The sequence below is a fragment of the Vipera ursinii genome (genome assembly GCF_947247035.1).
Source record: "Vipera ursinii genome assembly, chromosome: Z".
In the NCBI taxonomy this organism is placed as follows: Eukaryota; Metazoa; Chordata; class Lepidosauria; order Squamata; family Viperidae; genus Vipera; species Vipera ursinii.
In genome coordinates, this window is record NC_139517.1 from 78,077,758 (window position 1) to 78,101,774 (window position 24,017).

Consider the following 24,017-nt stretch of genomic DNA (forward strand, 5'->3'; position numbering starts at 1 on the left):
GGTCAGCTTTTTATATTTAAGGTGCAATAATTGTTTAAAATTCCAATTTTGTTATTTTGGAAATAATTTTGGCCTTCCTTGAAAATTTGTTTGAGTCAATAAATGAGCAAGTAGAAAAATAAAAATTAACTCCATTTATTAATTATGATGTATCAACTCCCTCTAATATTAAAAATAATATTTTGTATTAATAATATCAGTCTGAGTTGATCTTTCCTCTGTGCATAGACTTTTTCTCCTATAGGTGGGAGAATTTGATAGAATTCCCATTCCAACTTTTTAAAAATTATACACAGCACCTATTTCATGAACAGAAGCATTCTGTATTCCAGGGAAGACAATCCATGACCAGTTGGTCCTATGCCTCCCTCCAAATTGTCTTTGCTGTATGCAAAGATTTTCAAAATGCCAATTTTGGAAAGTTTGGCTTAATGTAGAGTTTATACTTAAAAAAAAAAAGAAACCCACATTACTCTCTGTATAGAATGAAGACATAAAGAAGATGATTTGAAAAAGATTAATGCAATTAATTTGAGTGCCACTGCATTATTAAAACAATAATGAAGAAGAAAAACATTTGTGATGGGGAAGGCCTTGCACAGATTAAAAACCAAAAAACCACACACACATTACGAACACTTACTCTGAAGAAAACGTAGAAAAGGTTTCAGGAACATAATGGCATAGTTTAGTTCAGGCTTGTGAATTCTGCCAAGCTGAATTAGGTGCTGCTCCAGAGGGTAACTTGCTAGCTCTTGAAGCTCTGTGCTGTTATAGACCCGTCCCACAGAAACTACCAGCAAGACGTAGCCTTGACACTTGGCTCTTAGAGACACTTTCTTTAACACTGTTTTGTCCCATTGACTTGTTCCACCCACAGATATAATAATGATAACCTTGTGTTTCCTTGGGTATGGTGTATGTAAGAAAATGTGGTTAATTGTCCACTGTATAGCATGGCCAACAGCACTTTGACCATCCAATTGTTGAACATATTCCTGGATATATTTTTTCATGAGCTGTGTTGTATTGAAAGTCACTAAATCAAATTCTTTCTTTACAGGTATCACCTGGGTTTGTGGTTTGAATGCCGGTACAGCATGGCTCACCAAAGCTATTCTGTCTCCAACAGAAGAAGTTGCAGGCTGAGAGGAAATATCAAAATGGTTCAGAGCTCTGCTTAGAAATTCCTTCAGTTTCTCGAACTCGTCAGGATTTAACTTGCTTGAGCTATCCAGAATGAAAGCAGCATCCACATATTCCCATGGTGGTCTGGTTCTTCTGTTAAGTTCACAGGCAGCATCTGGTTTGCATTTATCTGGAAAAAGACAGAAAGTTAGGTTACTCTTTACAAAGAACAAGATAATGCTCCAGGGACTGGTTTTATTGCATACTTAGGAACAGTAGTTTCAACAGAATTGTTCTCAAGCAAATTATTTGCACATATTTCCAGAATTGTGCTTGTTCCATTTTTATACCATGGTATTTTGACAAAGAAACCTAATTGAAGAGTTCATGTGAGCCTTTTTTTCTATTTTACATTCAAATGAAACTTGACAAAAGGAATTTTCTCCAGTTCTCCTGGCAGAAGAACTACATGGAGAATCAATGTGATTACTTATTGTGATGTTGGACTGGAAATGTGGGGACCTGGCTGAGCCACTCCTATGGAGCTTGGTTGGTGAGTCTCCCATATATACTGCCTTGAAAAGGCTATATATATATATATATATATATATATATATATATATATATATATATATATATATGCAAATTATTGGATCTTTGGTTATTCAGGTTTTTCCCCGCGTAGAACTAAAGGTGTAGGGGCGACGTTTCGACGGAATCCCATCTGTCATCATCAGGCTGGTGGCTTCTGCTTCCTTCTTCTGGGAGACTCATATATATTTTTTTATTAAAAAAATAAAACAATGGACATATATTCAAGTAACAATTCATCAGAAACCCAAAGACACTAAACTCTTTCAGGCTTCTGCTTCAATACAAAAATTATCACCATCTATTTCAAATATGTGCATGATATTAACATTCTTCATACCATAGCAAAGTGTGCACAGTTGGAATCTTTTCAAAAATGGTGAGTAATCTCCCCCAGTGGGGATGGTGATGACTTGAAATTGTCCAGAATCATCCACCTAAAAATTAAAAAAAAAATAAGTTTGCTATACAATGCATTATTTATTTATTAAGATTAAATCATTTTGCATCAGGAGCTCCAATAATTTACATGGTATTCTCTTCTCCTCTTAAAGTAAAACATAAAATTTAAAGGGTTTATTTCCATTCTCCACCAGCGTACTTGAGAATACATGCATATATTTTCAGCAATTTAAAAAAAAGGTTTAGGTAAATATACACTTCGGTAAGAAAGTTGTTTTGATATGAGAATTGCATCAAAAAAGCATACCGCAGTCTTTCAGAAGACCACAAGGTTAAAAAAGAGGAACTGAAGTTTTGCTGTTTTATGGGTGGAATTGGGCTGTCGTTATTCCACCAGAGAAATGTTGGCCTGCTCCCACTACAAGTGATATCATGCAAGCAAAACAAACTGCTATGTTAATCCATGTTTGCAGGTGTTTGTTTGTTATTTATTTCCCACTTGTATTATTTTTAATAAATAACTCAAGGCAGGAAACATGTCTAATACACCTTCCTCCTCCTATTTTACAGTACATATAACTCTGTGAAATGGGTTGGGCTGAAAGAGTGATATTGGCCTAAACCCATCTGTTTTCCATGCCTAAGGAGAACTAGGATTAGTTCTGGTTTCTAGCCTAGTGCCTTAACTTAGTGCCAGAGACCAAATGGGTTCTCTGGTGTTATACTAACTAGTACTAAATTAAGACTGATTTCTGTTCCTACCACCCTGTGTGATGGTTATAAAGTTGATTTTGTAGTGGCATATAGGCAAAAACATTAACATGGTGCTAACTGAAGAATCACACTCAGATAGTATGAAGTCTTTCTGGATACCTATGCCTCAATTAACGTCCAGAGACACATATCCAATAGGTTGGTGTAATGTTGTTTTTTGTTTTTAGCAAGAGGATAAACAGCCTAGAAGGATGCTTGAAAGCTATGCACTGGAAAGGATCAAAATGAATAATGAGCATAGACAAAAATATAGACAAGAAATTTTTAATCATTTGGAGAATAGAGAAATTGTTTAGCAAGCGAGAAATGGTCTGAATGTTCGTAGTGATTGGAGAGCTGCTATTGGATATCTGTAACATGAGATAAAGAAACAATAACAATCAAGGTTGACTCAGTAAAATGAGAACTTAGATTGTTGGGGACACTTTGCTGACCTTGTAAAACAGCTAGAGCTACAAAGCACTATGAAGCAGTATATATAGGTCTAATGCTATTACTATTGCTCTAATTTTAATATTATATATTTTGTAACTTGTTATGTTGAGGCTAGCCCACAGACATAATGCATCACACATTTTTGATCATGCATAATCTTTGTGCTCTCTTTATGATTCAAAACTAAAATTAATAGAACAAAGAAATTATATCTTCTCATACCTTATTTCCTTATTAATTTATTTATGTTAGAAAACATTGACATGCGCAAAGTTATAGCTGTCAGTTAGGGAGAACACACTTATTACTGGATGTAAAAGAAGTGAAAGATTATAATTTTAATCTCACCAGAAAAGCACGATTGATCTCAGGTATGTTATTAAAAGCTAAAATGACTGGGACAATCTCTAATGCACTGTATTCAAGGAGTGCTGTGTTGACAGAACTTGGATGGTCAGACTCTCCATTACTGAAGAAGACAGCAACTTTCCTCACGTTAGCACCTTGGAGAGTTCGCTTGAAGAGATGCCTGGCAACAAACCTCATAGATCCACCAATGTCCCGTCTGTTGGTTGTTCTCTGGAAAGAAAGTCTGTTGAGCTCCTGCAACAACTTGTTCTTGCTCTGGATATCTGTAAAGCGGATCAGGTAGTTGGTGTTGGAGCTGTAGGACACAACAGCCACTCTGGCTCCCACAGGACAATTGCTCTCTCTGATGTTCGTTTGGTTCACAATTTCTATGACAATTTTTTTCATCTGTTCAAACATCTGGTGTGTGGTATCCTGGGATATATCCAAAGCAAATACTAGTTCCGTAGCATATGCTGGACATTCTGCAGTTCCTACAACAATAACACAGATTGTTCATTGAACTAGACATTTAAAAAAGGTGGGGAGATTTCAAAAGATAACTATTTTCAGTTCCCTATCCTATTTTCTTTGCAGCATGCTACCTATGGTATGCTGGTCTGACAGCCGCGGACAGGAAAGTATTACAGAGGGTAGTGAGCACAGCACAAGACATTGTGGGCTGTTCCCTGACACCACTGGATGACATCGCCAGGGCTTGTTGCCTTGGAAGAGTGAGGAAGATTCTCAGGGATGACTCACACCCTGGACGGTATCTCTTTACTCTCCTACCATCCGGTAGGAAATATAGGAATATAGCCAGCCGTACCAACAGGCTGAAAAATAGCTTTTATCCGTGGGCTGTTAGGCTTTTAAATAGGACATAATCTTATGCAGAATTGACTTGGAAGGCCGGTGTGTGGTGTAATTGGTTCACATGGTGTGGTGGGATGGAGGGTTTGTTGTCACTGTGTGTTGGGGGGAGAGAGCACGGGGCGAGGCTCAGCTAATCTCAAAGTACACATGTTGTACTTTGACAATAATGTGACCACAAGCAATACTAGATGATATTTCTCTTGCAAACTGTTCACAATACAATGCCACATGATAAGTCAATATTTGAATGTATTTAAATGGAGAATGAAGCTTACCTTGGTAGCAAGCTAAAGAAAAGAGAGAAAATAATGTGGTATTATTGTTTAGCAAGCAGATATTTCTTCTACATAAATTATTAAATGTATTTTTCTGTCTCTTACTTTACAGTCACACTTGGATATCAATGATCTGAGGATTATTTTTAAGTGCACAGGTTATCTATATAAAGCAAAAATTTGTTTGATTTGAGTGAATCTAATAATGACTGTAGTTTTCCCCTTCCTAATGCTGTCTTATTAAAAATGATCCTATTCTATTTGTTTTTTGTTTTATTATGCATGTTGCTAGCCATGAGCACTATTCAAATTATTTCGGTTATTCAATGTATTTGGGTTTATTTTTCTTTTATTGTTCCTAATGTGCTTATTTTTAGGTTGTGCAGCAATTTTTCCATTATGGGTATGGGGATTGCTTTTGAGGTTTATTAAACAAACAATAGAGGACAACTTTTTTAAAAAAATAGAACGAAACATAAGTCAAAATTGAAGGAAATGAAAGAATAAAAAAGATGATATGATTTTAAGGAAAAATCTGAATATTTTAAAATATGTATAATATTTATCTACTGAAATGTTGTGCCAACAAGTATTATTCACTAGGAAAAAAAACCAATATAGTTGATGGAGGTTCAGAATGAATGAACATCAAGAGAGCCAATTTGGTGTAGAGGTTAAGGTGCCCAGCTTGAAACTGGGAGACCAAGAGTCCTAATTCTGCCTTAGGCACAAAACCAGCTGGGTGACATTGGACCAGTCCCTCTTTCTCTGGATTAATTTTGTAAGAATAGGCTAGGCCATAAATAATATTACAGTTATGAGAACCTTCAAAGTAGCCTGGGCCAGATTGGTATCCAGCTGAGTTCCTGTAATAACAATGACAAAAGTCACAAAGGAAAGCAATGTGGCATCTCCAGGATAAACATGGTCAGAATAGAACTCCAAAAGCCAAATTCCCCAAAAATAGACATGGGCAGAACAAAGAAATGGATGACAAGTATCTTAAGTCTGATTAATTTAATTTTAAATCTGATTATATTTACATCTATTTACATTAAATAAATTTAACAGGATTATTTCACATGCATTTACTAATTTTCTTCTTTTCCAATTATAAGAGCAGATAGGAAGTTCTCACTTAAGCTTTATTTGGGCTAATTTGGATTTGAGGCCATAGTTAGTGCATTCCTAATGCAGGACAAAGAGTACCAAATTATCCATATTATCCAGCAAAATTCAACCAGAAAAAGGTGTCAGTGCTGATACTGACTTTGAAAGAAATCTGATGTGAGTACATTGAGGCAGTTTTATCTGTAAATTTGGCAGAATTGTCATAGTAAACTATCAAAGATTTAGCTTTTCTAAGAAATTGGCAGATATAGTCTGTTTGTGTGGGAACATTTAACCATACAGAAAAGAAATTGTGTAGAAACAACAATAGCAGAAAAAAGCATGGTTGGGTTGTTTTTGTGTGTTTTGATTTTGTCTTTGCTCCTTCTAGCATCATAATAGAATAATCCACAGTACCATAAACTTCTGAAGTTACACTATTTTAATAGCCCCTTTGAGTATGAATGTCTGCAGCATTTGGAAACTCTGGCTTCTTTCAGTTTGAGACTGCTCAACTCATATGAAGCCTAACTGAATATATTAGAATGGAAAAGCACTCCAGCTATTTGGATGTCTGCAGAAGACAATTATTATGTTACAAATTGATACTTACAACTGTGTTTCCGAATATAAGCAATGAGCTCACATGGCTGTAAAATGAAAAAAGGAGAAATTAAAGACTATGGGTGTTTTGAACAAAATGTTTCTATAAATACTTTTTAATATATAACTTTGATATAACAAATGCTTACTGAAAAAGAAGCCATGCCTTTGAATCCTTTGTTACCCTGAAAGGAGAGAGGGAGAAATAATATGTTTGAATAAAATATTAGGAATTGTCTTCTCATGAATAAGAACCATGGATAATGAAGGTGATAGGGGTATAATAATCAGAGATAACTACAGCAAAATGTTCTCATTCAGCCTGGCTATTTGTTACTTTTTCTATAACTTGGAATTATGAAATGACCCATTTAGGAACTATAAACACAACATACTTCAAAGCCAAGCTGTTATATAAACTACTAGGACATAACAAATATGCCCCCAGCTATTCTAACATTCACATTCACTGTATGAACATCTGAGATTAATAACAGCAAGATCCAAAAACATAGTGCATACATGCAGAAGCACCAGCCAAATGTATTTAGTAGGAATTAAAACAACCATGAATATACAATTGCAATCAATGTAACAGCCATTTCTAATCGTTCTTGTGAGTGAAACTTTGATATACTTTTAATGTGGTTTTTAATTCATGGGTTAATATTCATGAGTTTAATTTTGTGATCTTGAGGGAAGGGTTTAATTGTCAATTGAGTTCAATAGTCAGTGCTCTGTTAAACATTAAATAATTTTAAATAAATCAATATATCTATCTCTTTAATCTACCCCAGGCTCTTTAACCGACTGAATCATTTCTTTTCTTTGATAAAAGATATATCTTCACAGATTCAAAGCATAAAAAAAAATCATACATGCAAGGATAAAAATCTTTCATTAAGCTCACCTCCCATTATGTTGTTTAGGACTACAATATAAGGGTAATCATCAAATAAATGTTTGTGACTTAAACCAACCCAAGACGTACAGAAGCAAAATTAATTTTAAAGACAGCAGCAAGTTGTCTTTCAATGTGCAGATTAATAGAAATAATAATAACAACAATGATCATATGAAATTATGGGCTGTCCTAGGAGATTTTATTTTATGTCATTTTTATTTTGCAGGGAGGCTAGAATTTGTTTTAATGTATTAAAATTTAAAAACCTGTTCAAGGGTATAAAGAACTATTCTTGTCTTTTCTTAGTCTATTCTTAAAACTATACTGTCTATACTTAGTCTATACTTCTTGTCTATTCTTGTGTATACTTAAAACACTGGGGTAATTGCTTCATTGGTTTCAGCAGAAAACTGAAGATTACAGCATGACTGGAGGATCTCAGCAACCCAAACCAAATAGCTCCAGTGATACATACCACCAGGATATTATCCATCCTACTCATAAGAAATAATCCATCTACATGAGCCCAATCAGTTCACTTGCTGCACTGACATAAAAAACTTAGTTTACAAGCTACTATTGTATCTTTCTGCAATACAAATTGCCCTGCAAATAAAGTTAATTACAGAAAATGGTATAAATTTGCATACCCGCCGACCTGGAGGACCATGCTTTCCTAAAGCTCCTTTTTGGCCGATGACACCTGCAGGACCCTGAAAACAATGACATTGGATAAACTACCATTAAAAAAAATCAGCCCTCCATTTTGGAAATTTCAAGTGAGTGATGCTAATGAAATCCAGTAATTGATCTGAAGTGATAAGTTAAAGTTATCATATAACATCGATAAATAATTCTGATTCTTTATGGCTATCATTTAAAGAGATATATAATTAATTCTATGAATCCAAAGAAATTTGGATTTGTATCTAATATTTACCGAATTCTCTCCATTTTGTAAGCCATTTTTGCAATCAAGGGGAATCTTAAAAAGTAGTTTTTATAAAAGTTCTACAAAATGCACGGAAGCCCTAAAATATATTTTTTTGCCTGCATGTTTAACAGTTTTATATGTCATACTGCAACAGACTTTCCTTTGGAAGTAGCATTTATAGATTACAGTTGGATTTATTATTACTCATAGTATCTTCTTGACTGTGAATCACTCTTAAATAATTTAGACTGTGAAAAATGTTATTAATAATATTAATTACTTGCCTTTTGCCCTTGGATCCCTCTTAACCCAATTTCTCCTGGAATTCCAGGATTGCCAACATCACCCTAAATTAAATTATATAGATATAAATTTGAAAATGAAATTATTATTAGATACTTCTGATTGTTACCAGATTTGTAAAAAATACCTTAACAAAGCAACCATATTTTCATTTGTCTAGAAACCTATCAAGCTGAGTGAAATATATCTCTAAACAGAAAAAAAGTTACAAGAATTTTTAAAGTACCAAATATTTATTGAAACATTAAATCCAAACCTAGCACAAAACCTATGCTACTACCAGAATCAAATTGCTGCCATGCTGCAACTGTACTACCAGGATTTTCCCCTCCAAACCTCATGCTGATTTGCTCCAATATCATGAAAAATGCCCCCTGTAATGTGAACATTCATCGACCAGTTCATCTGGGGGCTGTGTGGTGTGGCGCCTGTTGTAAAATGTAGTTTTCTTTTTAGTTGTGTTTTAATGGATTATTATGAAACATGTAGAATCAATGGATAAGATAGGTAGCCATGTAAACCCTGTAAATAAATAAATGTGCATTAAAAATGAAGATCAGGGTTAGGTGGGACCAGGAAGAGAAGCTACATTCAGTGCTTGATGAACTGGTAGTACTGGTCATAGATCTGAATAAGATGACACTCACACTGAATCACTGAATCACTTTGCTAAGATCTCTCTATACTTCCCAACAAGTTTTAGTCTGTGGGCTAAATAACTTATTTTTCACCAGAAATACTCTTCATTGTTGTCCAATTTTATTTGTATTCTATGCAGTTACACAATATAATCAGAAGAGTCTTTTTTTATTCTTATTTTTGGAGTGCCCATTACCTCCTGTCCTATGTCTCCAGGAAATCCTTTTTGCCCCTATAACACACAAATGGGAGAACAAAATTTATTCTTGAATAATGGATGCAACAAAGATTAAAAAACCCCAACCATCTCAATCGAAAATTGCTTATCAGATATTTCTGTTCTCCGAACTCAGTCCTTTCACTTGAATGTATATACTTTTTCTCTTTTGTGCCAGCAAACCTGTTGTCTATCCAAGGTTTTATTCAACATGAAACATGATATATTGCATTGTAAGAAGAAAAGAAAAAAGACCCCCCAAAAAAGGAGTCCACTTTCCCTTTCAAAAATGCCTGCTAATTCTGAGACAGATCTGCAGAATATGTTATGGTCTTCTAGCATTCTATAGTTGGTTGTGGGATTTTTCCTTAAAATAAGTAAATAAATAACAATTTCTTTCTTCTTTCTTTTATTTTAATGTTTTCTACAATCTAATTCTAATTATCTTTCAATTTATTTTAACATTCTGTTATTTTTTAACCTAAACAATTGAAACTATATGTGGCCCCATTATTTCTTGATTTAAAAATTGTCACAAATCCTGATATAATTACTGTCTCAGTAATCTGAGACAAAAAACCCATCCCAAAATGGATTTTGAATCCCAAAATAAGTTTGAAAACATTGTTTGAAAACTGCAATATTTTCTCTACACACAACAAATCTAAACCCCTTATATTTATATCTGTATAAATGAACCTAGTTATGCCCAGATTGCATTATTTGCTTGGGCCCTCAACATATCCCAAAACTCTAAATTTCATTTGTAGTCATCCAAACATTTTTCATTACATTGGAATGCTTGATGCAAACATACCAAAACTGCTACACAATTTCTTGCCCAGTCTTCCAAAGTGAAAAGATAATAAAGTATCACACTTGGTCCATAAAAATATATTTTGTTCTTATCTCTAAAATAAAACATGTTTTATTTCTATTCAATCCAATTATAATTGGTTTTCATTTAAGAGTCCTTACTTACGTACCTTTATTCCTTTATTTCCCAGCTTACCATATCCAATTGCACCACTATCCCCCTAAAATAAAAGCATAACTTATATTATTTAGGATTTTTGTACTCACCATAACTATACATTAATAAAAGGTGGATTTGACTACTTTATCAAGTTTTCCCATTGCATTTGGCTGTCACAAGATTGGGAAAGGTTCCAAAAAGAAATTCTTTTGCATATTTTTCCTACCAGTTGTTAATCTTTGAAATTCTTTTAAAGAAGAGAAAAGCATTGAAATTTAGATGGATGAGTGGTATTATTGCATTTATTTTAATAAAAGGCAATGTATAGTATGAATATCACAGTTTTCATAGTCATTATTCAACAACTGCAGATTCTTGAACTTTCCAGTCCTCAATTACATTTATTTATTTTTATTTACTTATTAAATTTATGTGTAATTCATCTCACTCTGCAAAGTAACTTTGGGAGTCTTACATTGCATGTAAAGAAAATATGGGAGAAATTCTCCCCATAGAACCAGGGTCATCCCTGGAGAGATAATAAAAAAATTGAATAAGGTGTCCCACAACTGCATATACAAATAGGTACGGTATCTATTGCTAAATGCCATTTTGACCTTTCTCTCTCTCTCTCTCTCTCCCTCCCTCCCTCCCTCCCTCTCTCTCTCCCTCAGACACACACACACACTAAGGGTACTGCATCGGTTATTTTTATGAGTATTGTTTTTATCACCATTAGAGGAGGAATTCTATCCCTGAGAAATTATTGAAGTATTTCTCCTTCCCCTGGAAAAATTTGAAGAAGCCAATTAATTTCTCTGCCCATGAATCTGATGGAGACTTTCAAAAGATCTTTTTTTTTTATTGAAAAGTTTTAAAAATACAGTTTTCCTTTAAAAAAACCCCCTCCCTCCTCCCCTCCCTACCTCCCCCCTTCCCCCCCTCCCCCCCCTCCTCCCCCCGGACTTCCCAGAGCTAAATACAAGGTATATATATATAAAAAAGCAATCATAAACAACCATATACTAACAACTATAAATTCTAAAATCCATCACTCTCTAACTTATATAGGATCAGACAAAACTTAGCATTATTAAATATATATAGAAGACAAAATAAAAAAAGAAAAAAGAAAACGAAAGAAGACTTATTCAAATGCTAGATAAAACTTCTTGACCCTATACTTATTCTGGATAAACTCAATCCATTTTCTCCATTCCATAATATAATGTTCTTGCGAGTAATCTTTCAAATAGGCCGAAATCTTCGCCATCTCTGCCAAGTCGGAAACCTTTAAAATCCACTCTTGTATAGTCGGCAGTTCCTCTTTCTTCCAATATTGACCTATCAAAAGTCTTGCTGCCGTAACTAAATTCAACATCAACTTAGAGTCCACAACTGTAGCGTCAACAATTATTCCCAACAAAAAAAATTGCGGACAAAACTTTATCCTCCGTTTAAAAATCTTCTGCATATTCCACCAGACTTTTATCCAAAAAGCCTTGACCTTTTTACATGTCCACCATATGTGAAAATATGTTGCCTCTTCATCACCACACCTCCAACATTTAGGCTGATAATTCGGATACATACTTGCAAGCTTTTTAGGATCTAGATGCCATCTATAAAACATTTTGTAAAAGTTCTCTCTTAGACTTTGAGCTTGAGTGAATTTTACATTCCTCACCCAGATCTTTTCCCACGTGTCCATTGTAATAACTTCCTGAATATTTTGGGCCCATTTTATCATACAATCCTTAACAAGCTCTGTTTCTGAATCGATCTCTATCAATGCAAGATATATCCGTTTAATATGTGCTGGTCCTTGATTTCTAATTTGCTTTATCAAATTTTCATCAGTCGTTGCAAATCCATTTTTTTGGTCTTCTTTCCACCTGGCCTGTAACTGAATATATTGAAACCAAGTCTGAACAACCTTCTCTTCTCGCAAGAAACTATATGATTTCAAGCACCAAATATTCCTTTCCAAACTTAAAATTTCCTTGTAAGTAGTCTCATCATGTTTGAAACCAGCATGTATATTTTCTATTGCGTGTTTTGGGATTGCCCACAATGGTATCTTGCTGCTTAACTTATGTCTATACTTCTTCCAAACTCTCAGCAATGCCTGTCTTAAAATATGCATCCTAAACACAGTATCTACCTTCTTATCATACAACAAATATGCATGCCAGCCAAACAACAGATCATGGCCCTCAAGATTTAATAACCTCGATTGTGTCAAATTAATCCAATCACTTATTCCTACTAGTGCAGCAGCTTCATAATATAATTTAAAATTAGGCATTTTAAGGCCACCTCTCTCACGAGTATCCTGCATAATCTTAAGTTTAACTCGTGGCTTTTTCCCTGCCCACACAAATTTATTGATACCACGCTGCCATTCCTCCAAGTTAGAGTCTTTCTTAAGAATCGGTATCATTTGAAATAAGAATAAAAATTTGGGCAGGACATTCATTTTCACTGCTGCAATCCGTCCCAACAAAGACAATTGCAATTTTTCCCAACTCTCCAGTTCTTTTTGAATTTTCCCCCATAACTTTTCATAATTATTTTTATATAGCTTTGTATTAGAGGGCGACAAAATCACCCCCAAATATTTAACCCTTTTAACAATCTCAAATCCAGTTAATCCTTCTAGGAGAGCCTTCTGCGAAACTGTCATATTTCTAGCCAAAATTTTAGTTTTCTGTATATTTACTTTAAATCCAGAAACCTTCCCATATTGTGTTATTATCTCCATCAGGTCCACAACAGAGTTCTCTGGCTGGGTCACTGTAACAACCAGATCATCTGCAAATGCTCTCAATCTGTAATCCTGATCTCCAACTTGTATCCCCTTAATTTTTTCTGAATTCCGAATCTTAACCAATAATATCTCTAATGTTAATACAAATAACAAGGGCGATAGCGGACACCCTTGCCTTGTGCCCTTCTCAATATTACATACTGTTGTCAAACTATTGTTAACTATAATTCGGGCAGTTTGTTTTTGGTATAATGCCCTAATCGGTTGTAAAAATTTTTCCCCAAAATCCATTTTGTCTAAAACTTTCAACAAAAATTGCCAGTTCAATTGATCAAAAGCCTTTTCAGCATCTAAAAAGATTAGCGCAGCAGAGATCTGGTTGTGCCTTTCCAAAAACTCTAACACATCAACTATATGTCTCACATTAGTTTTCATTTGTCTTCCACTAATAAACCCCGTTTGGTCCCCATGAATCACCTGTTGCAGAACCCTCATCAGTCTATTAGCCAAAACCTTAGCAAATATCTTATAATCTGTATTTAAAAGCGATATCGGTCTGTAATTTTTAACTAAAGTAGCATCCTGGTCTTCCTTCGGAATCAAAGAGATAAAAGCTGTTCTCCAAGACGGGGGCACCTTTCCCCCCCTCTGGATTGTCTGGAACAGTTCCTTTAACGGTTTTATCATCTCTAATTGTAAGTTTTTATAATAGGCCGCAGTCAAGCCATCAGTGCCTGGTGCTTTATCCACCTTCAGTTCCTTAATAGCTGTAAAAATTTCTTCTTCTGTAATCAGTTGGTTAATCCCCTCTTTTTGTACTTGCGTAAGAACCGGGATGCTAGCCTTCTCCAAATACATATCAATATCTTTTGCATTAATGTCCTCTTTAGTATATAATTTCGAGTAAAAATCCACAAAGGCATCCTTAATAAGATTCTGTTGATACACAACCCTTCCTTTATACTCAATCTTATCTATATTAGATGCCCTTTGTTTTTTCCTCAGTCTATAAGCCAACCATCTGCCTGGCTTATTAGCATTGCAAAAAGTATTATGCCTAGCAAACCGCAGATTGGTCGCCACTTGATCAGCCATTAATTTATCAAATTGTCCTCGTAACAGTCTAATAGCCTCCTTGATCTTCACCTCCTCTGGGTTCAAAATCAAAGCCTTTTCTTTTTCCTTTATTTCATTCTCCAGTTCTTTCCTTCTAGTTTCCACTGCACGTCTATGTCTATTATTCATATATATCAACACCCCTCTCATATAGGCCTTGCTAGCATCCCAAACCATATCCATAGAGGTACCCTTATTCATATTCATCTCAAAAAAATCCTTCATCCGCTGTTTGCATTCTTCCACATTTCTCTGATTTCTAAACAAATTCTCATTTACGCGCCATGAGCGTCTATCTCCTCTTTCCTTATCAATCTCCAACCACACTGGACTGTGATCAGAGATAATTCTTGCGCAGATTTTCACCTTTTTAGTTCTCAAAAGAAAGTCATTAGTCAACAAAATAAAATCAATCCTCGAAAAAGATTGGTGTCTATCAGAATAAAATGTATAATCCTTCTCCTGCAAATGTCTCTCACGCCAAATATCTCGCAATTCCAGGTCATCCATCATTTCAAAAAAAGATTTAGGCAGTCTAGCATGACTTGGAATGCGCTTAAAGGCTCCAGCCTTATCCAACTGTACATCCATAACTCCATTCCAGTCCCCCATAAAAATAAAGGATTTATAATCCAACTGGGTAAGCTTTGTATGAAGTAAACTAAAAAAGTCAGCTTGTTGTTGATTTGGAGCATATAATCCAACTAAAAGCGTCTTTTTACCTTCAAACAACAGCTCGATCATAACATATCTTCCATGCTTATCTGCCTCAATTAGGTCCGCTGTTAAGGCACTTTTAACATAAGCAACCACTCCATTTTTCTTATTCTCTGCAGAAGCAACAAATTGCGTACCCAGCCTCGAGTTCAATAAATACTTTTGATCCAAAACTCTAATATGCGTTTCTTGCAGGCATATAACATCTATCTTAAATTGTTTTAAATATTGAAAAACTTTCTTCCTCTTCTGCGGTGAGTTTAGTCCATTAACATTCCAGGTTAAAAATTTAGTTGCCATGTATATCCCCGAAAAGCTCTTGGACCACAGCTTTGATAGGACTGGTTACTTTAGGCCGTGCTCCTCCCACAGCTTGGCTATGAATGCGGTGTGAAGAATCTGAAGACTTTTGCTGATCTTGTTCTTTTATTTTCTTTGCTCGTTTTAAAGCAGCACGTGTCACTCTTTGCTCTCTAGGATCATCCAAAGAGATTGTAGCTTGATCTCCTCCAGCACCATTTTCCTCTGCTTCCTCCTCTTGTTGTTCTTCTTCTCCAGATCCCTTTCCAGCTTCCAGGAGCGTTAATGGGGTTGCTTTCAAGACATTATTGTAGAAATCACGTGCTTGTTTCACAGTAATCAGCCTATACCTTTTACCTTCATACATCACCATCAGCCCCTCTGGAATCTCCCATCTGAACCTTATATCTCTTTGCTTGAGCTCTTGCACAAGAAATGTATAGTCCTTTCTTCCCCTTAAAATCCTTGGAGGAATTTCTTTTAAAACCAAGACTTCTTGTTCAGCAATCACAACCTTAGCATCATAGGCAGCTTGTATAACTTGATCTCTAATTTCTCTTTTTGCAAAATAAACCACCACATCTCTAGGCAACTTTCTCTGTCTGGCAATCCATGAATTCACCCGAAACACTTTATCCATAGCTGCTCTTATTTCAGATGCTGGCTGGTTCAATACCCCTTCGAGAGCCTCAGAGATCAGCTGCTTTAAATCTTCTTTAACATTCTCTTTTAAGCCTCTAATTCTGACAGCAAACTGCATCTGGTAATATTGGGCATGGCTTAACTCCCTTTCCAACTTGCCTCTTTCAATTTCATTCTCCCGTGCTTTTACTTCTAGTATAGCATTCCTTTGAGCCAAATCATCCACTTTTTCATCTAAATCTTCCACACATTCCGCCACTTTATGCACTGAAGTCAAAATGTCTACCTTCATCACGCTGTACTTCTGTTCCATCCTCTCTTCCATTCTTTCCTCAAATTTCTCCAATTTCTCCTCCATCTGTGCAAATTTATCAGCAATTGATTGATTAATTGATTCCAAAAGTACCTGGGCATGTTTATCCAAGGCATCTCGCAAATCCTTCGATGTCAGCACTTCAGGAGGGTGCAATGCCTGTAGTGATGATTGTTGCACCGGCGAGGATCCTCCACTCCGAAGAGTTTTAGAGGGAGGTTTAGCCGCCATCTTTTAATCCTCAATTATGACGCACTTTCAATTAAAGTTTAAAAAGTCCAACAAGTTAGAGAGTACAGTAAAATAGTCCTCTTCACCTTTTCCTCTTGTACCGCTCTGCCTGTTCCTTTAAATCATAGTCCTTTCTTCAGGCAGGGATGGTTCGCAGACGCCTGGCTCTGCTCCAGACTTTCAAAAGATCTTTTGTGTCCAGATCTAATGCTTGTTCAACCCAGTCTTACTTTTTACTGATAATTATGGAAACAGCAAATTATCAAGAATATACAATAGTAGCAGGGATGAACATTAGATGTAAATAGATTAATACAAACCCTTAGCCCTCGTAGTCCAGATAAACCTCTCTCCCCCTTTATTCCGGGATCACCAAACTCTCCCTGTAAAAGGAAATAAAACTGGTGCAGTGTAAAGTTGAATCTAATTTCATCTCATACTATATTATGGAAGTACTGTAGCAGCACATTCAATTTTAGCTTCACACTAAACTTCAAAGATACCCAGAAGATCACATGAGTAACATAAGAAATAAGATGTGTAAAAAACGTTCCTCCTGCTTGTAAAAAGAAGGGATTTCCCCCTCTTCAACTGGTCAAGCAAGAGAGTACTTAGGCAGATGTGGTAGATTTTTAATTATTTATGCCATGCACCTCTTCATGGATTACTGCCTTGTCGTGGTGAAGCGGCTTGCATAATTCAATGAAGCTATGAGCTATGCTGTGCAGGGCCACCCAAGATGGACAGGTCATACCAGAGAGTTCTGACAAAACGTGATCCACTGGAGAAGGAAATGGCAACCCACTCCAGTATCTTTGCCATGAAAACCCCATGGACAGTACCAAAATGCAAAAAGATATGACGCTGGCAGATGAGCCCCTCAGGTCGGAAGGCGTCCAATATGCTACTGGGGAAGAGCATAGGGTTAGTACTAGTAGTGCCAGAAAGAATGAAGCAACTGGGCCAAAGCCGAAAGGATGCTCAACTGTAGATGTATCTGGTGGTGGAAGGAAAGTTCAATGCTGTAAAGATTTTTTCTCCATAGGAACCTGGAATGTAAGATCCATGAATCAAGGAAAGTTGGATGTGGTCAAACAAGAGATGACAAGACTGATCATCAACATCTTAGGAATCAGCGAACTAAAATGGAGAGGAATGGGTGAAGTTTATTCAGATGACCATCAGGTATACTACTGCAGGCAAGAATCCCTCAGACGAAATGGAGTAGCCTTCATAGGCAATAAAAGACTAGGAAAAGCAATACTGGAATACAATCCCCAAAATGACAGAATGATCTCAGTTCAAATCCAAGGCAAACCATTCAATATCACAGTAGTCCAAGTCAATCATGGGTGATTGGAATGCTAAGGTAGGAAGCCAAAAGATAACCAGAATAATAGGCAAGTTTGGCCTTGGAGTACAAAATGAAGCAGGGCACAGACTGATAGAATTTTGTCAAGAAAATACAATGGTCATAGCAAACACTCTTTTTCAAAAACCCAAGAGACGGCTCTACACATGGACATCACCAGATGGTCAACACAGAAATCAGATTCACTATGTGCTCTGCAGCCAAAGAAGGAGAAGCTCTATACAGTCAGTAAAAACAAGACCAGGAGCTGACTGGCTCAGATCATGAGCTTCTCGTTGCAAAATTTAGGCTTAAACTGAAGAAAGTAGGGAAAAGCACTAGGCCACTCAGATACATGAATACACAGTAGAGGTGAGAAATAGATTTAAGGAATTAGATCCAATAGACAGAGTGCCTGGAGAATTATGGAAGGAGGTTTGCAACATTGTACAAAAGGTAGTAACTAAAACCATCCCAAAGAAAAAAAAATGCAAGAAAGCAAAATGGCTGTCTCAGGAAGCTTTGCAAATAGCTGAGGAAAGAAGGGAAGGGAAAGGCAAGGGAGAAAGAGAAAGATACAGCCAATTGAATGCAGAATTCCAGAGAATAGCTAGAAGAGATAAGAATGCCTTCTTAAATGAACAGTGCAAAAAATAGAAGAAAACAATTGAATATGGAGGACCAGAGATCTCTTCAAGAAAATTGAAGAGATGAAGGGAACATTTCATACAGAGATGGGCATGACAATGGACCAAAATGGCTGAAGAAAGTAGGGAAAAGCACTAGGCCACTCAGGTATGAACTAAATCATATCCCTGATGAATATACAGTAGAGGTGACAAATAGATTTAATGAATTAGATCTGATAGACAAGTGCTTGAAGAACTATGGATGCAGGTTCGCAACATTGTACAACAGGCAGCAACTAAAATCATCCCAAAGAAAAAGTGTGTGGCAAAACTACATAGAAGAACTATACAAGAACAAGCTTAACGTCCCTGATAACCACAATGAGGTGGTCACTGACCTCGAGCTGGACATCTAATGTGAAGTGAAGTGGGCCTTAGGAAATCCGAGCAACAACAAAGCTAGTGGAAGTGACAGTATTCCAGCTGAGCTATTCAAAATCTTAAAGACGATGCAGGAAATGTGCTACACTCAATTTGCCAGCAAATTTGGAAAACTCAACAGTAGCCACAGGATTGGAAAAGATCACTTTACATTCCAATTCCAAAGAAAGGCAATGCCAAAGAATGTTCAAACTATCACACCATTGTACTCATTTCACATGCTAGTAAAGTTATGCTCAAAATCCTACAAGCTAGAATCCAGCAGTATGTGGATCGAGAACTACCATAAGTACAGGCAGGATTTCGAAGAGGCAGAGGAACTAAAGATCAAATTGCCAGCATACGCTGGATCATGGAGAAAGCTGGGGAGTTCCAGAAAAACATCTCTTTCTGCTTCATTGACTATGCTAAAGCATTTGATTGTGTGGATCACAACAAATTGTGGCAAGTCCTTAAAGAGATTGGAGTACCAGACCATCTTATTTGTCTCTTGAGAAACTTTTATGCGGGTCAAGAAGCAACAGTGAGAACTGGACATGGAACCACTGACTGGTTCAAAATTGGGAAAGGAGTCCGGCAAGGCTGTATACTGTCACCCTGCCTATTTAACTTATATGCAGGGCACATCATGAGAAAGGTAGGGCTAGATGAATCAAAACTTGGAATTAAGATTGTTGGGAGAAATATCAATAACCTAAGATATGCAGATGATACCACTCTAATGGCAAAAAGTGAAGAGGAACTAAAGAGCCTCTTGCTGCGAGTGAAGAAGGAGACTGCAAAAGTTGGGTTGAAACTAAACAGTAAGAAAACCAAGATCATGGCATCTGGCCCTCTCAATTCCTGGCAAATAGATGGGGAAGAAATGGAGGTACTGACAGATTTTATTTTCCTGGGCTCCAAGATCAGCGCAGATGGGGACTGAAACCAAGAAATTAAAAGACTCTTGCTCCTGGGGAGGAAAGCCATGGCAAATCTAGACAGCATACTAAAAAGCAGAGACATCACCCTGTCAACAAAAGTGTGTATAGTCAAGGCTATGGTCTTCCCAGTTGAAATGTATGGCTGTGAAAGTTGGACCATAAGAAAGGCTGAGCGCCAAAGAATTGAGGCCTTTGAACTATGGTGCTGGAGAAGATTCCCGTGAGTCCCTTGGACTGCAAGGTGATCAAACCGTTCAGTCCTAGAGGAAATCAACCCTGATTGCTCTTTAGAAGGCCAGATCCTGAAGTTGAAACTCAAATACTTTGGCCACCTAATGAGAAGGAAGGACTCACTGGAGAAGAGCCTAATGCTGGGAAAGATTGAGGGCAAGAGAAGAAGGGAACGACAGAGAATGAGGTGGCTGGATGGAGTCACTGAAGCAGTAGGCGCGAGCTTAAATGGACTCCAGAAGATGGTAGAGGACAGGAAGGTAGAGGAACATTGTCCATGGGGTCACGATGGGTCAGACATGACTTCACAACTAACAACAACAACGCCATGCAAGAATGGCACCACCACCACCACCACCCACTTTATAGCAATTCAATTTTCTATTTTGTGGATCCAGTTTTCTTAGGAGCATATTGAATATTATATAAAGATTAAATTAATTTTTGGGTGGACTGTTTTAACATTGATGAATGATGATAGAGGAGGGAGAGAATAAATATATATGTTTTGGCAATATTCTACTGGTTCCTATCATCCACATATTTTGGGTGAAGAATTTTTGCTTTTGGATGACATTCAAGAAGCAGACCTCAATTAAGCATGGGATGGGATGGGATAGGACGGGTTGGGACAGGATGGGATGTGACAGGATAGGACTGGACAGCACAGAACAGAAGAGAAGAGAATACATTAGGACACATAAGGAATCTGTCTCCATTGCATAAGCTCTCAATGTATATACAAGCAACAAAGTAATATAATCATAAGATACCAATAAGAGAAGGTAGTAGAAAAGATAATAATAATAATAATAATAATAATAATAATAATAATAATAATAATAATAATAATAATAATAATAATAATAATAATAATACAGCCACATTACATGGGTAAATATCTTTAGACATAAGACAGTACTGTGGTAACGACGTGTTAGGCAGAGTGATGGCATAAGGGAAAAACCTATCTTTGTGTCTAGTTGTTTTGGTACGCAGTGCCCTATAGCACTGAGGGGAGGAGAGGAAACAGTTTATATCTAGGATGTAAGGGGTCTGTAAATGTTTTTTTCAGCTCTCTTTTTGACCCGTGTAGTATACCAGTCCTCAGTGGAAGGAAGGCTAGTAGCAATTGTTTTTTCCGTAGTCCTAACTATCTGTTAAAGTCTATACCTGTCCTGTTTTGTTGCTGTGTGAAACCAGTTATAAAAGTACAAATGATAGACTCAATAATTCCTCTGCAGAACTGTATCAGCTGCTCCTTGGGCAGTCTAAGCTTTCTGAGTTGATGCAAGAACAACATTTTTGTTGTGCCTTTTTAATGATAGTTCTAATGTTAGGTGTCCATTTCAAATCCTGGGAGATTATAGAACCCAGAAACCCAGATCTCTACTGTCTCTGCTGTTGATATTATGACTAATACAAATAAATTTAATAGTCTTACTACCTAACCAACCTTGGCAAATTGTAGATGCTAAACAAGGTCAGCTATGAGCAGTACTTGGATGGAGGACAACCTAAGAATCCAGAACTGGGAAGCTAAAACTTCATTCTTAGAAGAAGGCAAAGGCAAACAAAATCCATACTATTGGCCAAGAAAACTGTATTTGATATTATTTTTCCATGTACTATATATTATATCATTTCCATTCTGTAACATTAAACTGCACAGTTTGAGAACAATTTCTATGTTTCCAAGCAATTGGAAGGCAATGATGTTATAATTGGGAACAATCTTCTGTTGGTAGCCTGCTTTTTAGACAGAGAACAATTTCAAAGTAAATATGAACATGTCCCAAAAGCATACTGAGAAGGAATATAGAGATACTCTATTGTTTTTAAGGACAAGTAAAATTATATACCTTATTCCCTCTGGGTCCCAATTTCCCAAGAATCCCTACTGGACCTGTTCTTCCTGGAATACTCTAAAATGAAACAAGGCAATAAATCCATCTGGAGTTGATTAAGTGCTTCATATAAAATTCTTCCAAAATCTGCTGCCATTTTAAGAATTACAAGCTTAAAACCATTCAATAGAATTTAATGAAACTATTCCTCCATGCTGGAGCAAGATCCAAACGTCAATTAGGGGATATTCTGTTCTGCAAAATAAGTCTCCCTTGTTTTTTTCCTTCCACTTCCCATTCCACTTTAAGAAAGAGGTTTTGCTTTGAAAATTTCTTTCCAAGGGAATAATAATTTCATTGAAATTATTCTGGATTGAGGCAAGTGCTCTTGCAGTCCTCTGGTTTCTGAATGGCCAAAAACTATGTATGGGGAGAGGAGAATGTTCTATCATGCATAGTGCAAGAACTTCTCCAGAGATCTGCAGCCTTCCTTACTGTACATCAGTCCTAAGAGAAGACCTCATCAGAAAACTCTTTTCAGAAGGTTTTTTCAGATTGGGAAGGATGGACAGGTAGCAAGTCTTCAGAGTTATGGGAGACACATAAGATAAATACATAATGCCATAACTATTTTTTCTAATACATAAATTAATTCAAAAGATTCACAAGCTCCAAAAACGAGAGTGAAAGACCAAAAAATTCTACAGGGATAGAACTTCTGAACAATTATACAGGATTTTGGCACAGCATTACCTGAAGCAGATAAAAACAAAAAAGCATGTGAGGGGACAACCCACTCCCCCGTGAAACAATCTAAAAAATTCTATTGTGCTGAGACATACTGGGAATCCTTCCCTTCCTGGATTTCCTTTCATTCCTTTCAGTCCCTGAATTCCTTTTTCACCCTAGAAACATTTTAAAAAAACAGTATTAAGTTCAAACAGTACACACAATGGATTCAGATGTCTTATTTATTCATTAAACAATTCAGATACTAAGCACGAGTTTCCGTTACTGTTATCATTTTGACAATTATTGATAAAACAATGACTGGAAATAAGTCAGTGAAATCATTATCAAGAAATGTTGACTCAATTAATTGGCGATATTTTGTTTCTTCCTGTGTACATTTCTTTATCTGAAACATACTCCATCTTATGACTGTGTTATCAACTGCTCTTTTCAAACAGTATATTTTAAAACTCTGCCTTATCTCAGAAAAGCTTAAGTAGTTAGATCTAATTAATAAATGGATGTAAGGACACCATAAAATCCCAGGGCTATAGGCTGAACTGAGAACCTGAAAAAGAATAATCGAAGAACCAGTTGAAAAGTTGCTACGGAAATTACATGGATTTAGTCAAGAAGATTTAACCTCAGCTTGAACTCAGTTACATCAGTCATTAGTCAGTCAAGAAGTCGTATTTTTCCTTAGAAGACATGTTAGTAGTAGTAGAATTTAGAGATCTTGAAGAAATCCAGCATCTTCCAAAGCTTTCTTTACTTTGGAAAAAGTAACAAGCCATGAAGGTAGAGCAAGCCCTTTTTCAGACAGTTGTACTTCACTTTTGCACTTTGAATTTTTGTTTACAAATAAAAAAATGAGCACTTCAGAAGTTTACCTGTGGGCCCTTAAATCCTTGATCTCCAGGAAAACCCCCTGGCCCCTGGGCTCCTTTTCTTCCCTGTAATAACAGAAATGATTGCTTTCATTGCTAATGTATTTTTAGTATATGGGCATGTATTTAATCATTTTTTTAACTTTTGTAATCCTGTATTTTTATTCTTGCCCTGTTCACCGCCCTGAGTCCTTCGGGAGAAGGGCGGTATAGAAATATTATTAAATTAAATTAAATTAAAAATTGGATCCATTAAAAGAAAGCCTAATTCATAGTCAAACTAAACAAAATAATATAGCATGTTCAACTATTTTGCTACTTGGACCACCAGCAGGCCATACTTTGCCAGCTTTGTCCCTATTGGAGTCCTCA

General features: G+C 36.3%; 1 protein-coding gene across 1 annotated transcript in view; it reads right to left on the reverse strand.

The window, feature by feature from the left end:
• Nucleotides 1-629: 629 nt before the first annotated feature.
• LOC310650182 (collagen alpha-6(VI) chain-like) overlaps nt 630-24,017 on the reverse strand; it is a gene marked incomplete at both ends in the record, with an annotated part of 76,122 nt that continues 52,734 nt past the window's right edge. Inside the window, 9 exons of the mRNA XM_083379013.1 lie at nt 630-1,318; nt 2,060-2,156; nt 3,679-4,172; nt 4,830-4,841; nt 6,553-6,589; nt 8,097-8,159; nt 8,665-8,727; nt 9,519-9,554; nt 10,526-10,576. Coding sequence (XP_083235139.1) covers nt 630-1,318; nt 2,060-2,156; nt 3,679-4,172; nt 4,830-4,841; nt 6,553-6,589; nt 8,097-8,159; nt 8,665-8,727; nt 9,519-9,554; nt 10,526-10,576 — 1,542 coding nt within the window. The remainder of the gene's footprint in view (nt 1,319-2,059; nt 2,157-3,678; nt 4,173-4,829; nt 4,842-6,552; nt 6,590-8,096; nt 8,160-8,664; nt 8,728-9,518; nt 9,555-10,525; nt 10,577-24,017) is intronic.